The sequence below is a fragment of the Rhinoraja longicauda genome, chromosome 27 (genome assembly GCF_053455715.1).
Source record: "Rhinoraja longicauda isolate Sanriku21f chromosome 27, sRhiLon1.1, whole genome shotgun sequence".
In the NCBI taxonomy this organism is placed as follows: domain Eukaryota; kingdom Metazoa; phylum Chordata; class Chondrichthyes; order Rajiformes; family Arhynchobatidae; genus Rhinoraja; species Rhinoraja longicauda.
This window is the reverse complement of record NC_135979.1, coordinates 29,527,631-29,544,161: the sequence shown is the minus strand read 5'-3', so window position 1 is coordinate 29,544,161 and position 16,531 is coordinate 29,527,631. Positions and strand designations below refer to the sequence as shown.

General features: G+C 44.4%; 1 protein-coding gene across 3 annotated transcripts in view; it reads left to right on the top strand.

Annotated features, from left to right (window-relative positions):
- The window catches only part of LOC144606858 (glutamate receptor ionotropic, kainate 3-like), a 552,253-nt gene that overhangs the window by 176,866 nt on the left and 358,856 nt on the right, over positions 1–16,531 (top strand). For 2 of the 3 annotated variants that reach the window (XM_078423285.1, XM_078423284.1), the window contains exons 3-5: positions 1,091–1,348; positions 5,134–5,315; positions 10,829–10,882. In XM_078423285.1, coding sequence (XP_078279411.1) covers positions 1,091–1,348; positions 5,134–5,315; positions 10,829–10,882 — 494 coding nt within the window. The remainder of the gene's footprint in view (positions 1–1,090; positions 1,349–5,133; positions 5,316–10,828; positions 10,883–16,531) is intronic. The other variant, XM_078423286.1, reaches the window with a different exon arrangement.

Genomic DNA, 16,531 nt, shown 5'->3' with positions numbered 1-16,531 from the left:
CCTCGGATTCCTATTCAATCTTTCCCCCTTGACCTTGAACCAAATCTTAGGAATTTGGTTTACGGTGTTTTTTGTCCGGCTAGCGGGTAATCTTGGAAGTTGCGTGCACTGCAATAATTGACCCCAGAGGACACAAAGTGTTGGAGTAACTCAACGGATCAGACAACATCTCTGGAGCATGGCCCACTGAGTAACTCCAGCACTTTATCTTTGTCCCGCCCCCTCCCCTGACATCAGTCTGAAGAAGGGTCCCGACTTGAAACGTCACCCATTCCTTCTCTCCCGAGATGCTGCCTGACCTGCTGAGTTACTCCAGCATTTTGTGTCTACCTTTGTGTCCTTTAGTGTAGACCAGCATCTGCAGTTCCTTGTTTCTAATAATTGGCCCCATCCTCTCTGCCATTATGTCTAGACTCCAGTCCCTGTGCTGAAGCCAATGGATAGCATGAGATGCGCAGATTGGAAGAGTGGAGTTATCTCCACTGGTAACTCTGACATTGGGGAGACAGTGGAGATACTCAGAAGTACACTACAAACTGCAGGGAATCCTCCCAGTTCATTTACAAAGGCAGATAAACCCAGGGCCAAGCTCACCCTCGCTGTCAATTTGCAGTCGTGGAGAATGTTTATTTAGGGAATGAGTCAGCGAACTTTGGAGTCAGTGAGAGAATATTAAATTATTTTAATATGTATAGGAAAAAAACTGCAGATGCTGGTGTAATTCGAAGGCAGACACAAAATGCTGGAGGAACTCAGCGGGTCAGGCAGCATCTCGGGAGAGTAGGAATGGGTGATGTTTTGGGTCTGACTGAAGAAGGGTCTCGACGTCACCCATTCCTTCCCTCCCAAGATGCTGCCTGACCCGCTGAGTTACTCCAGCATTTTGTGTCTACCTTAAATTATTTTAATATACATAAGCAAATGCACCTTGAATTATCTTCCCTCACCTCCTCCAAGGTAATTCTCTTGATGATAAAGTCAGCAGACATGGTCTGATATAATGAGATCTCTTTGCAAATTGTACAGTGAAAGCTTCATTGGCAGTGTCGCCACATTAACAGACGGTTGTTGGTTCTGATGTTTGATTCAGCGTGCGACCAGCTGTCCTTGGGAGTGGTGGCGATATTCGGGCCGTCTCACAGCTCCTCGTCCAATGCCGTTCAATCCATCTGCAATGCGCTGGAAGTCCCTCACATCCAGATCCGCTGGAAGCACCATCCTTTGGACAACAGGGACTCCTTCTACACCAACTTCTACCCCGACTATTCCTCGCTGAGCTACGCTATCCTGGACCTGGTGCAGTTCCTGAAGTGGAGGACAGCAACTGTGGTTTATGATGACAGCACTGGTATGTCAAGATCTGTGCTCGCGACCATGTGGAGGGGGCATGTGCATGCAGCGGAGATGGGGTGTAACTCACAGAGTGCAATCCTAAATCAGTGCAGCACTGAGGGAGGCCCTTTGGCATCTCATGACTGAGTTGGGTTTTTGAAAAAGACAACAAATTACTCCCACAACTCTGAGTTATCTCCACAGTTCTCTATGTCTTCCCCTTTCAGGTATTTATTACCTTCAGCTAGTTAACATGGAGCAGTGCAGCACAAGAACCTGCCCAGTCTGTGGAAGGGTCTCGACCCAAAACATCACCTGTTCCTTTACTCCAGCCGACATGGCTGGAGGCCATGCAGCATTACTGACCTGTTGAGTTACTCCAGCTTTTTGTGTCTACCTTCGACCCACAATGCCTGTGCTGAATGTAATGCCAAGACCAATTCATACCTGGCTGCACATCCTACATATCCCTCCATTCCCTGCATATCCAAATATGCCAATCCAGAATCAGGGGGTATGGGGAGAAGGCAGGAACGGGGTACTGATTGAGAATGATCAGCCATGATCACATTGAATGGTGGTGCTGGCTCGAAGGGCCGAATGGCCTACTCCTACACCTATTGTCTATTGTCTATTATCTATTGTCTATTGTCTATTGTCTATTGTCTATTGTCTAATCCAGACGTATTTTTAATGCCACTATCATATATATCTATATGATAAATGATATATCTCAAACAACACCCCAGGAATATATTCCAGGCACTCACCACCCCCTCTGTAAATTAATCTTGCCCCGTACATCTCCTTTAAACTTTGCCCATCTCATCTTAAGGTCATGAAGTCATAAGGGATAGGAGCAGAATTAGGCCATTCGGCCCATCAAATCTTCTCCGCCATTCAATCATGGCTGATCTATCTCTCCCTCCTAACCCCATTCTCCTGCCTTCTCCCAATTACCTCTGATTCCCGTACTAATCAGGAATCTATCTATCTCTACCTTAAAAATATATCCACTGAAAGAGGACATCCGAGATGTCCTGAAATAGCCAATCTCATCTTGGGAGCAGAAGCAGCAGAGATGGAGGAATTGAGAGTAGGGGGTAGCGTCTTCACCAGAAGCAAGGTGGGAGAAAGTATAGTCCAGATAACTGTGGGAGTTGGTATATTTACAGTAGGCGTCAGTCGATAGTCTTTCACCTACATTGGAGACAGAGATCAAGAAAGGGGAGAGAGGTATCAGAGATCGTCCAGGTGAATGTCACATTCATAAGGTCATAAGTGATGGGAGCAGAATTCGGCCATTCAGCCCATCAAGTCTACTCCGCCATTCAATCGTGGCTGATCTATCCCTTCCTCCTAACCCCATTCTCCTGCCTTCTCCCCATATCCCCAGACACCCGAACTAATCAAGAATCTATCTCTGCCTTAAAAATATCCATTGACCTGGCCTCCACAGCCTTCTGTGGCAAAGAATTCCACAGATTCACCACCCTCTGAATAAAGAAATTTCTCCTCATCTCCTTCCTAAAAGAACGTCCTTAACTATCTTAAACTATGCCCTCTGAAATGTGATTTTCCCATCCTGGGAAAGGTTCTGACTGTCTATCCTATCTACGCCTCTCATCAGTTAAAAAGTTATTATTGAATCTGCTTCCACCATCCATTCAAGTGGTGTGCTCCCTGATTACTAACCTTCTGCTGCCAGAGATAGTCTACCAAACCCTATCATGAGTTTTATCACCACTGTTTAATCTTCCCTTAGCCTAGCCCAAGGACATCCCTACTTTGGCCAGTCTCTTGATTTAGCTGATTTGGTTCATTCTTCACCCATTCTAACAATTATGATACAATACAATATGATATGATATAGAAACATAGACATAGAAACATAGAAAATAGGTGCAGGAGGAGGCAATTCGGCTCTTCGAGCCAGCACCGCCATTCATTGTGATCATGGCTGATCATCCACAATCAGTAACTTGTGCCCAACTGCTCCTCATATCCCTTGATTCTACTAGCCCCCAGAGCTCTATCTAACTCTCTCTTAAATTCATCCAGTGATTTGGCTTCCACTGCCTTCTGTGGCAGAAAATTCCACAAATTCACACCTCTCTGGGTGAAAAAGTTCCTTCTCACCTCAGTTTTAAATGGCCTCCCCTTTATTCTTAGACTGTGTCCCCTGGTTCTGGACTCGCCCAACATTATCATCATCATCATATCATATCATATATATAAAGCGCGGAAACAGGCCTTTTCGGCCCACCAAGTCCGCGCCGCCCAGCGATCCCCGCACATTAACACTATCCTACACCCACTAGGGACAATTTTTTACATTTACCCAGTCAATTAACCTACATACCTACATTAACATTGGGAACATTTTTCCTGCATCTAGCTTGTCCGGTATAATTTTCTATGTCTCTATATAAGATCTCCTCTCATCCTATGATAGAACTTTATTTATCCCCTGAGGGAAATTGATCAATTCTCCTCTCCACTGCCATCCTTCGCAAAATGTGTATCCAAAACTTGGCCACATTACACCATATGCGGTCTTACCAATTTTCTTTTAATGTTTCGCGCAGCTCTTTTGCTGTTTTACAACGAGCCCCTATTGGTACTACTGAAAGATACAGAGATCTTTATAACAGCCCTCTCAAACTATACTGCAGCCAGCGTTCATACATCTCCAGTTCTTTCTATTCGGGCACCCAATTTGAAATGTTATCATATATTTATGAATAATTTTTTCACTTCTCCACACCTGTCACATTTCCAATTCCCCAGCCTGCCATTGGCATCCCGTGCATCATCATTATCCTTATCTCTCCTGACCCATGTTCCTGGGATTGGTGCAAGTCTCAAAATCTTGCCCTGCATTCCCAAAATCATGTCAATGGCACATGTTGTGGAGACCAGCGGTGCCAGCATTGAACGCCAGAGTTCCAGTTTCTGTTCGCAAGGGGGGGGGGGGAGAAAGCTGAATGAGGGAGGTAGGGGCAGGATAAAGCCTGGCGAGTGATAGAATTAATGTGTAGGAAGGAACTGCAGATGCTGGTTTAAACCAAAGGTAGACACAAAGAGCTGGAGTAACTCCACCTATTCCTTTTCTCCAGAGATTTATTTTAGATTTAGATTTAGAGATACAGCGCGGAAACAGGCCCTTCGGCCCACCGAGTCCGCACCGCCCAGTGATCCCCGCACATTAACACTATCCTACACACACTAGGGACAATTTTTACATTTACCCAGTCAATTAACCTACATACCTGTACGTCTTTGGAGTGTGGGAGGAAACCGAAGATCTTGGAGAAAACCCACGCAGGTCACGGGGAGAACGTACAAACTCCGTACAGACGGCGCCCATAGTCAGGATCGAACCTGAGTCTCAGGTGCTGCATTCGCTGTAAGGCAGCAAATCTACCGCTGCGCCACCGTGCCGCCCTGCCAGACCCGCTGAGTTACTCCATCTTTTTGTGTCTATCTAAGTGATAGAATGATTTGGCAGATGGGCGGAGAAAGTGACAAAGGCTAGAGATGTAAAGAACGCAAAGGGTGTTGGGTAAGAGAAGTATAGATGGGTACTTGATGGTCTGCATTGAATATGATGGGCCAAATGGCCTTTTCCTTTGCTCTAAGATTCCATGCAATTTAACCTTTACTGTGATGTGAGAAGTGTGTGAATTAGATAAACTGTAAGAAAAAGATGAGGAAGAGGGGAGGACTTGGCAACTTGTGTACTCAATTTGATGGGACCTACTGCACATCAGAAATAGCTGTTCTGCTTTATCGTTGAAGGTCTCATACGTTTGCAAGAGTTGATAACAGCTCCCTCCAGGTACAATATCCGGCTGAAGATTCGCCAGCTTCCCATCGACTCGAGAGACACCAGGCCCCTCTTGAAGGAGATGAAACGAGGCCGGGAGTTCCACGTTATATTCGACTGCAGCTACACAGTGGCGGTTCAGATCCTGAAACAAGTGAGTCCCATCCACTGTAGCTGTGGCCTTGTGGCTTTGCTTGTATTAACCCACTGATATTAAATGCTGAGGAATGTGTCAACAAAGCCAGCAGCTGAATCGTGCCTTTGGGTTGTGCCTTAGTCTTGCTTTGTTAATTGTGTTTACTTTCACCGTTGTGAGCTAGGATCTGTAACTTAGAAACACGTGTTTCTTTGGCATGGGCAGATTACACATAGGAGCCATTTAGTGCCTCTTTCAATGTGTTAGTAACCATTTCTGGCAGAAGACCTGCCCATTGACTGGGAACTTCCAGTTTAGTTTATGATCATTGTCATGTGTACTGAGGTACAGTGAAAAGCTGTTTTGTTGCATGCTATCCGGTCAGTGAAAAGAATAGACATGATTATAATAAAGCCGCCCACAGCCTATAGATACAGGATAAAGGAAATGACATTTAGTGCAGGATAAAGTCCAGTAAAGTCCGAGCAAAGATAGTTCAAAGGTCTCCAATGAGGTAGATGGTCGATCAGGACCGCTCTCTAGTTGTTGATCGGACGGTTCAGTTGCCTGATTACAGCTGGGAAGAAACTGTCCCTGAAACTGGTGGAGCTGTGTGTTTTCACACTTCTGTACCTCTTGCCTGATGGGAGAGGGGGGGGAGAGGAAGTGACCGGGGTGAGACTGGTCTTTGATTATGCTGGTGGCCTTTGTGAGGTAGCGTGAAGTATTGATGGAGTCAATGGAAGGGAGGTTGGTTTGCGTGATGATCTTTTCACCCTACCAGCTTTAATTTCTCTGGCATTGTTAATGCACAAGCCATTATTAAATACAAAGTGCTGGAGTAATTCAGCTGGTCAGTCAGCAACTGTGGAAGACATGGATTGGTGACGTTTCGGGTTGGGAACCTTTTTCAGACTCTTGGAAGTCAGGGGGAGAAAGCCGGAACAGAGGTGGGGGAGGGACGAAGCCTGGCAAGTGATAGGTGGACACAGGTGGGGGGGATTTTAATTGGCAGATGGGTGGGCAAAGTCACGAGATAAAAAGGAGGCAAAAGGACGTAAGGATGGGAGAGATGAGGAGTGAAATTTGAAGCTAGAGGAAGGAATATAAGGGGAAAGAGGAGGCAGGATAGTGGGAGAAATGGCTGTACACATGGGGGGAGGGGGGGCAGAGGGAAGAAGGGGGTAAAACCCCATTTTTCTCCATCCTAATTGATAGAAATTGGAGCAACATTGCGTGACCTATGCCCTTTGCATTTTGACCATCAAACCGCCTTAGTAAGTTGGCTGGGAATCTTGAGTGAATGGGACCCAGGTGTTCACTGGAGATCAGTGTGTAGCACTGTGTGTGTGTGTGCCTGAGTTTTCAGTGCTGTATCTCTCGGCAGTAAAAGATATGCAGAGCTCTTAGATACGCTGTGATCTCCACAGGAATATTGAGCCTCTGCTCAGCAGAAGGCTCATGGGACTGCACTCAAACGTTGCCAATATTTGCAGACTTTCATATACTGAATGTACCTGCCTCCCCTCCCCTGCTATTTCCCCCCATCTTCAGGGGACAACGATAAGTCGCGGCACTGTGGATGCCATGAAGAGGTGATCTTATCACCCCTCACCTTATCACCGTACAAAATCATGAGAGGAATAGATCGGGTAGATGCATCGTCTCTTGCCCAGAGAAGGGGAATTGAGGACCGGAGGACATACTGTAGGTTCAAGGTGAAGGGGAAAAGATTTAATAGGAATCTGAGGGGTAACGTTTTCACACAAAGGGTGGTGGGTGTATGGAACAAACTGCCAGAGGAGGTAGTTGAGGCTGGGACTGTCCCAATGTTTAAGAAACAGTTGGACAGGTACATGGATAGGACAGGTTTGGAGGGATATGAACCAAGCGCAGGCAGGTGGGACTAGTGCAGATGGGACATGTTGACCGGTGTGGGCAAGTTGGGCTGAAGGGCCTGTTTCCACACTGTATCACTGTATCACTCTATGACTCTGAGAGCGTTGCTTAAGGCTGTGAAAACCTAGCAACGAAGATGTGCCACACGGCAACCTCAACAGGCAGTTGTCATTGGAAACCACTCTCATCCTGTTTTGTTGCACAAAAGGTTTGGGGTGAAAACCAAACAATTTTTTGAATGTAATTGCTACCATTTATGTGAGATGTTGGGGGTTCTTCTGATTAGAGCTAAATGCGGTAACTGTTTAGCATGCTAAATTAGATTGAAACACATTTTCTATGCATTTGTAGTAATTGAGTGTGAAATCATTAAAAACCAAAATCATACAATCCTTCTAAAGGGTAATATCTGCAATGCCTGCTTCATGCCAATTTCTCAGAATCAACGGATGTACCTTCAGAAAGAAGATGAGGAGGAATTTCTTTAGTCAGAGGGTGGTGAATCAGTGGAATTCATTGCCACAGATGACTGTGGAGGCCAAGTCATTGGGTACTTTTAAAAACAGAGATTGATAAGATTCTTGATTAGTTAGGGTATCAAAGGTTACGGGGACAAGGCAGGAGAATGGGGTTGAGACGGAAAGAGGGAAAGGTCAAAGCCTCAGAATTAAAGGGCGCTCTTATAGAAAGGAGGTGAGGAGAAACTTCTTAGTCAGAGGGTAGTTAATCTGTGGAACTCTGTGGAGGCCAGGTCTGTGGATATTTTTAAGGCAGAGATAGACAACTTCTTAATTAGAATGGGTGTCAAGGGTTATGGGGATTAGGCTGGGAAATGGGATTGGGAGGCAGAGATCAGCCAATCTTGAAAGGTGGAGTAGACTCGATGGGCCGAATGGCCTAATTCTGTTCCTTTGACTTATGACCATAAATTTTAAATAATGAAATATATACTCCAAAGACGTACAGGTATGTAGGTTAATTGGCTGGGTAAATGTAAAAATTGTCCCTAGTGGGTGTAGGATAGTGTTAATGTACGGGGATCGCTGGGCGGCACGGACTTGGTGGGCCGAAAAGGCCTGTTTCCGGCTGTATATATATGATGATATGATATGATATGATATATGCATTACAACTGATTATTCAATAACTTTAATCTCCTTGACTTAAAACTACAAAGCTTTGGGAAATCCGGGCAATACAGATATGAGTGTTTCTGTAAATAAGGGTACCAACCTGTGACATGGGTGGCCAAACTTGAAAGTTATTAAATCATAATGAAATACCACAGGATAAAAAAACGGGCCGACCCTTTGAGCTAATTTGTGATCAAAATCGACCAAAATTTGAGCAAAATTTAATACTTTCAAAATTTGAAAAAAAAGAGAATTTTGTTCAAATATATGACATTTGGTTTAGAGATACAGCATGGAAACAGGCCCTTCGGCCCACCGGGTCCATGCCGACCAGCGATCCCCGCACATTAACACCATCCTACACCCACTAGGGACAGTTTTTACATTTACCAGGCAATTTAACCTGCAAACCTGCACGTCTTTGGAGTGTGGGAGGAAACCGAAGATCTCTGGGAAAACCCACGCAGGTCACGGGGTGAACGTACAAACTCCCGTTCAGACAGCACCCGTAGTCGGGATCGAACCCGGGACTTTGGCACTGCATTCGCTGTAAGGCAGCAACTCTACCGCTGCGCCACCGTGACCGCGACACTTACTGATTTCGAAGCTCCCTTACAAAATGTCGGCACTACGAGGCCCGTTGTTCACACCAGGATCATTAATCGCATTGCTTGGATTTAAAAAAAAATCACGACGAGTGCAAAAAAAAAACTCGATATAGCGCTATAAATAGCTTTCACGACGTTACTCCCTGGGGGGGGGGGAGGGGGGGTCAACAGAATGAGACATCGCTAAAATAGGTGAGCAAACTAGATTCATGATTTGAAGTTCTATTCATTATTAAGTATTTCAATGGAAAGCTTAAAAACAAAAAATAAACAATAAAAAAAGAAACAATAAAGGTAAAATAATCTGCTTTTAGCTCACACATTTCACACGTTCTGCTGCAAAAACAAGGGGCATCAGAAAACCATCTCATTGGGCGATAAATCATAAAAATCATAAGCATGATCAGAATTCGGTTTATATTGAGTTATTTCATTGCAAAATTAATGTCATCTTTCTGGTATAAATTAGCCAAAGGATTTGATGAAATCCTGCTTGAAAAATGTCACAAAAAAAGGCAAGAAAAACGTCTGATATTTTTCTTTGTAAAAACAGATTGATTTATTTATTGTTACTTCATCTCATTATTTTGGCTGTACACCATGATCTATACTACTTAAAATACAGGATATGAAACAATGGGAATATTACCTAAAAAAGCAGGAAGATAACCTGGAGGTTTGTAGATCAGTTTCCCTACTGAGTGCTGTATTTACGGAAACACCCATATCTCTGTCAGGGTCCTGATGAAAGTCCACAGACCTTGCTTTTCTCTCCATAGTTACTACCTGACCGATTGAACACTTCCTGATTTTATTTACATTACTTTTATTTCAATTATTTTAATTCGAATTAACTTTGTTTCTTTATTTCTGTAAATCAAGTGCATGTTATTTAGCAATGGATTCCGTTTGTATAATCAGGCCAATCAGAAATTCTAAATTTCTCCTGAATTGGAATTATTGGTGGATTTGTTTCTCCTGATGATCCAAACATGAAGAGGTTATAGTGTGTGATGTGAACATCATTTCCTTCTTGGCACATGGCTTTGGATTCTTTCGCCATTTGCCACTGAAGAGCCATGGAGTCATGCAGCATGGAAACAGGCCATTCGGCTCAACTTGCCCATGCTGACCAAGATGTCCCAACTACACTTGTCCCACCTGCCCGCATTTGGCCCATATCCTTCTAAACCTGAGAGGGAAAAGATTTAATAGGCACCTGAGGGGCAAGGGTGGTGGGTTTGAGCTTCCAGAAGAGGTCGTTGAGGCAGGTCCAGTAACGACATTTAAAAGACATTCGGACAGTTCCACAAATCGGGAAAGGTTGAGAGGGATATGAGCCAAATGTGGGCAAATGGGACTCGCTTAGATGGGGCATCTTTGTTGGCATGGATGAGTTGAGCTGAAGGGCCTGTCTCTGTGCTGCTTGACTAACTCTATGACTCTAAGTCACTTTTAGGATCCTAAACAGGAAAGGGAATATTTGAAAGGGAAGAGTGGCAGGCAAACAGCACTGAGTGAAGAGCTGGCACACTTCAATCAAATGGGTTGAGTTGCAGCTTCTGTGGATTTACGTAAAACAATGACCATTGGGTTAGTTGATTCCACCCGAGGCAGTGAGAATGCTGCAACTGTTCCTTGTGTCTTTGTGCTTGGGAGGGCGAAAGTAACCGAGGCTTCACCATCCTGACCTGTGATTTGTGTGCAGCTACAGCTCAATATCTTTCCACATTTCATGCCTGAGTTCACACATGACATGTAGGATTGCATGTAGAATAGAAACCGTACAGAAGAAATTGAGAAGAATGGGGAACCTTCTGCATGGGCTGTTCTGCTGCACTGAGAGAATTTCTTCAAGTGTAACACACTTTTCTTTTCTGTTTTGTTTTAGGCGATGGCAATGGGGATGATGACCGAATACTACCACTACATTTTTACAACTTTGGTAATATATTTTATTGTTTTATCTGAATGGCAGCGATGGTTGAGAAGGTGGTATTCCATCTTTTTCTCCATCAGGCAAATGTTTGACATTTAACACAGACAGCATGTTCAATTATACCTTCCAGCAGCCTGGCACCACTGAAAGACTTTGAGCATCCAAGAGAGTTCCTTGAAACAGTATATAGATAGTTCAACCAGGAATTGGGCCATATTTGTGTTGGAGGCCTCATGTCCAACCTTGTGTTGGAAAATGAGCTTGGCCAGGCGACTGAAGATTCAGTGGGAACATATTTTGGGAACAGTGACCATTATTGCATACGTTTTAAGATAGTTATGGATAAGGGTAAGGATAAGACTGGGCCTTGGGGAAAAGTGATGAGTTGAGGGAAGGCTCATTACAACAGCATTAGGCCGGAGCCTGGGAGAGTGGATTGGGTGCAACGGTAATTGGGTAAGTCTGCAACTGCATGCGGAAGTGATTTAAAGACCAGCTGGTATTTATTCACAAAATACTGGAGTAACTCAGCAGGTCAGGCAGCATCTCAGGAGAGAAGGAATGGGTGACGTTTCGGGACCTTCTCTCCTGAGATGCTGCCTGACCTGCTGAGTTACTCCAGCATTTTGTGAATAAATACCTTCGATTTGTACCAGCATCTGCAGTTATTTTCTTACACTTTAAAGACCAGCCGGTCAGAGTACAGAATGTGGAGGCTTTGGAAGTCTACAAAATAGTTTCTCTAGGAAGTGGTCTGGATTTGAGAGTCGAAAGAGAGATTGGACAAACTTGGAAATGTTATATATATATATACATATATATATATATGAGACAAATGAACAAATAAGCTATCATGCAAAGACAAAAATAATGCCCCCCATTCTATGTAGTTTGGAACTTATTTGGAGGTTGTAGTATTTAATTGCCTGATGGTTGTGGGAAAGAAGCTGTTCCTGATCCCCAATGTTACAGTTTTCAGGCTCCTATACTTTCTGCCCGATGGCAGGAATGAAATGAGAGCATGGCCAGGGTGGTGTGGGTCTCTGATGATGCTGGCTGCCTTTTTGAAGCATCAACTCTTGTAGATCCCTTCGATGGTGGGGAGGTCAGTACCCGTGATGGACCGGGCAGTGTTCATCACTTTATGCGGTCTTCTTCATTCCTGGGTGTTTTGCGTTGCCGAACCAGGCCGTGATGCAACCAGTCAATGTTCTCTCTACTGTACACCTGTAGAAGTTCAAGTGAGTAAACCAAACCTCCTCCATCTTCCCAGGAAGTAGAGGCATTGATGGGCTTTCTTTAGGATCGCATCAGTGTGCTGGTCCAGGACAGATCTTCAGAGATATGCGCAGAGAGGAATATGATGCTTTGGATTCTCTGCACCACCATCCCATCAATATAAACAGGATTGTGGGTCCTCATCCTTCCTCTTCCAAAGTCCACAATCAGATCCTTGGTCTGACTGACATTGAGAGCAAGGTTGTTGTGCTGGCACCATTTGGACAATCGGTCGATCTCACGTCTACACTGACTCATCACCATCTGTAATTCGTCCAACAACAGTGGTGTCGTCAGTGAACTTGAGGTTGGAGTTGGCACTGTGTCCAGCTACACAGTCATGAGTGTAGAGTGAGTAGAGCAGGGGGCTGAGCACGCAGCCTTGAGCTGCTCCCGTGCTGATGGTTATCGAGGAGGAAGTGTTGCTGCCAATTCGAACAGATTGTGGTCTGTGGATGAGGAAGTCGAGAATCCAGTTGAAGAGAGATGCGTGGAGACCCAGTTCCCTGAGCTAGGTCACCAGCTTGGAGGGGATGACGATGTTGAACACCAAGCTGTTGTCCATGAACAACAGCCGGATGTGTGTATGTTTCTTGTTCAAGGCGTCCAGTGCAGAGTGGAGAACCAGTGAGATCGCATCCTCAATTGACCTGTTGTGGCAGTGGGTAAATTGTAGTGGATTCAGATTATTGGTGAGGTGGGAGTCATAGAGTCATAGACTGATACAGTGTGGAGACAGGCCCTTCGGCCCAACTTGCCCACACCAGCCAACATGTCCCAGGTACACTAGTCACACCTGCCTGTGCTTAGTCCATATCCCTCCAAACTTGTCCTATCCATGTACCTGTCTAACTGTTTCTTAAACGTTGGGATAGTGCCAGCCTCAACTACCTCCACTGGCAGCTTGTTCCATACACCCACCACCCTTTGTGTGAAAAAGAGTTCATAACCAAACCAAAACATTTAATTGCCACAGACATTAGTGCTAGCGGTCGGTAGTTATTGAGGCACATCACCTTACTCTTCTTGGGCACCGGTATTATTGATGCCCTTTTAAGGCAGTGGAGGGAATAGAAAGGTGACAATTTGGGTGGACGCTTCTCAAGGCTCATCTATATAGATGCTGCCTGACCTGCTGAGTTTCTCCATCATTTTGTGTGCTTTGCTCAAGATTCGAGTATCTGCCATCTCATGTTTCCTTAACACTGACTGACTTTATTCATCTTTCCCATTTATTGTTCTTGCTCCAGTTTAGAGATCTCGATTAGTTATTTTCATTTGTGTTGTTAAATATATCCATGTGTGTGTATATGTGTACAGTATGTGTAGGTGTACGGTTGTGTGTGTGTATGCATGTATGTATGTGTGCACAAGTGTGTGAGTGTATGTGTATGTGTGTGTGTGCACACATGTGTGCGTGTATATATGTGTGTGCGTTTGTGTGCATGCACATAGAAACATGGAAACATAGAAAATAGGTGCCGGAGGAGACCATTTGGCCCTTCGAGCCAGCACCGCCATTCATTGTGATCATGGCTGATCATCCACAATCTGTAACCCATGCCTGCCTTCTCCCCATATCCCTTGATTTCACTAGCCCCTAGAGCTCTATCTAACTCTCTCTTAAATCCATCCAGTGATTTGGCTTCCACTGCCCTCTGTGACAGAGAATTCCACAAATTCACAACTCTCTGGGTGAAAAAGTTTCTTCTCACCTCAGTTTTGAATGGCCTCTCCTTTATTCTAAGACTGTGGCCCCTGGTTCTGGACTCGCCCAACATTGGGAACATGTTTCCTGCATCTAGCTTGTCCAGTCCTTTTGTAATTTTATATGTTTCTATAAGACCCCCTCTCATCCTTCTAAACTCCAGTGAATACAAGCCTAGTCTTTTCAATCTTTCCTCATATGACAGTCCCGCCATCCCAGGGATCAATCTCGTGAACCTACACTGAAATGCCTCAATTACAAGGATGTCCTTCCTCAAATTAGGAGACCAAAACTGTACACAATACTCCAGATGTGGTCTTACCAGGGACCTATACAACTGCAGAAGAACCTCTTTACTCCTATACTGAAATCCTCTTCTTTTGAAGGCCAACATTCTATTAACTTGCTTCACTGCCTGCTGTACCTGCACGCCAATTATCAGTGACTGGTGTACAAGGACACCCAGGTCTCGCTGCACCTCCCCCTTACCTAACCTGACACCATTGAGATAATAATCTGGTGTTATTGTACCTGCATCAACCACTTCCTCTGCCAGCTCGGTCTTTATACCTACCTGTGTGAAAATGTTTGTTGTGAAATCTTTCCCTTCTCACCTTAAACCTATACCCTCAGTTCTCAGGGTTATTTCCCTAACCCTGAGAAGTAGACAGTGCATTCTCCCTGTGACCACTAGGGCTTCCTCTGAGTGCACCTGATTCCAACCGCATTCCAAAGATGTTGGAGCTCTATCTAACTCTCTTTTAAATTCATCCAATGAATACTATTTCGCGCCCAATACTATTTCGCACCTAATGCAAATTTCTTTCAGTTCCTCTGTCTCCCTTGATTCTCTGTCCTCTAGTACATCTGGGAGATTGTTTGTGTCTTCCTGAGTGAAGACAGATCTGAAGTACCTGTTCAACACTTCTGCCATTTCCTTGTTACCCATAATAATTTCACCCATTTCTGCCTTCAAGGGACCTACTTTTGTCTTTACTAATCTTTTTCTTTTATCATAGTAAATAAGCTTTTACCGTCCTTCTTTATATTCTTGGCCAGATTACCCTTGTACTTAATCTTTTCAGCCCATATTGCCCTTTTTGTTACCTTTGTCCTTTGAAAGTTCTGGCTTCCCGCTACTCATTGCTATGTTATATATTGTTTATTTTAGTTTTATTCCATCCCTAACTTCCCTTGTCAGCCACGGTTGCCTCCTACTCCCCTTAGAATCTTTCTTCCTCTTTGGAATGAAATGATCCTGCATCTTCTGGATTATGCCCAGAAATTCCTGCCATTGCTGTTCCACCGTCATACCTGCTAGGATCCTTTTCCAGTCGACCTTGGCCAGCTCCTCTATCATGCCTTCATAGTCCCGTTTGTTCAAATGCAACACTGACACTTCTGACTTAGCCTTCTCCCTCTCAAATTGCAGATTAAAACTAATCATATTATGGTCACTACCTCCAAGCGGTTCCTTTACCTTGAGTTCCCTTATTAAATCTGGTTCATTGGACAACACTAAATCCAGAATTGCCTTTTCTCTGGTAGGCTCCAGTACAAGTGCTCTAAGAATCCATCTCGGAGGCACTCAACAAACTCCCTTTCTTGGGGTCCAGAACCAACCCGATTTTCCCAGTCGACCTGCATATTGAAATCCCCGATCACCACAGTGGCAGTACCATTGTTACATGCCAGTCTTAACTCCTGCTGCAACTTACACCCTATATCCAGGCTACTGTTTGGGGGCCTGTAGATAACTCCCATCTGCGTATGTGCACGTGTGTTGTGCGTGTGCATGTGTGCGTGTGCATGTGTGCGCGTGCATGCATGTTTGTGCACCCTGCATGATAATTCAACCCAGTTATTTCCCTTCGGTAAAGTTATCACAAATTTTTCGCATTCTACAATGCATTAAGATAAAAGTATTTAGTAGTAAAAGTGATGTAAAGCACTAACAATAATCCTCTGTGAGGGATGTGAGTGAAGCTTTCTTCATGGTGGAAAGATCCTCTCCTTAGATGAATGTGTGGAATATTTTAAGTTTGTCTGAATAAGATTTGTTTGGCTGTAAGCGAATTACCTCATGTTCTGTGTCAGCTCAGCAACAATATATCTATGGTACCAAGATTGTCACTTTACATTTTCGCTGCAAGGCTGGTGAAGTTTCCCCCCTTACTTGTCTGCTTTAGTTAATGTCGCTCCACAGAACCAGACTCATGGGTCCGAATGAATTGGACTTTTATGTTAAGCTGAACGTTTTAGAATGGTCCCACGCTGATAGGCAAAGCTTTGTGTTCAGGAGCTTGGTGGTGGCAGGCCCAGCCAGCTGGCAACACTCAATGATCCCCTTTCAATAGGCAGCGTGGCAGGTGGAGTTTGCATGACACATTAACCCTTTAAGCACTTGTTCTGTCAGATGTCTGTGTGGTTGTAGAACTGTACACCATGGATTTGCAATTGTTGCAATTCCAAGGGGGAAATGCATGTCTTTATTTGCAATTTTAGACATTTGTTTCATAGGGAAGATAAAATAGTGACTGAAAGTTGCTTGGTGAAGTGTAGTTTACAAAGGGGAATATTAGCACATTGTTATGTGTGTCTAAAGGAGAGCATTGACCCAAAACGTCACCCATTCCTTCTCTCCAGAGGTGCTGCAGGTCAGTTACCCC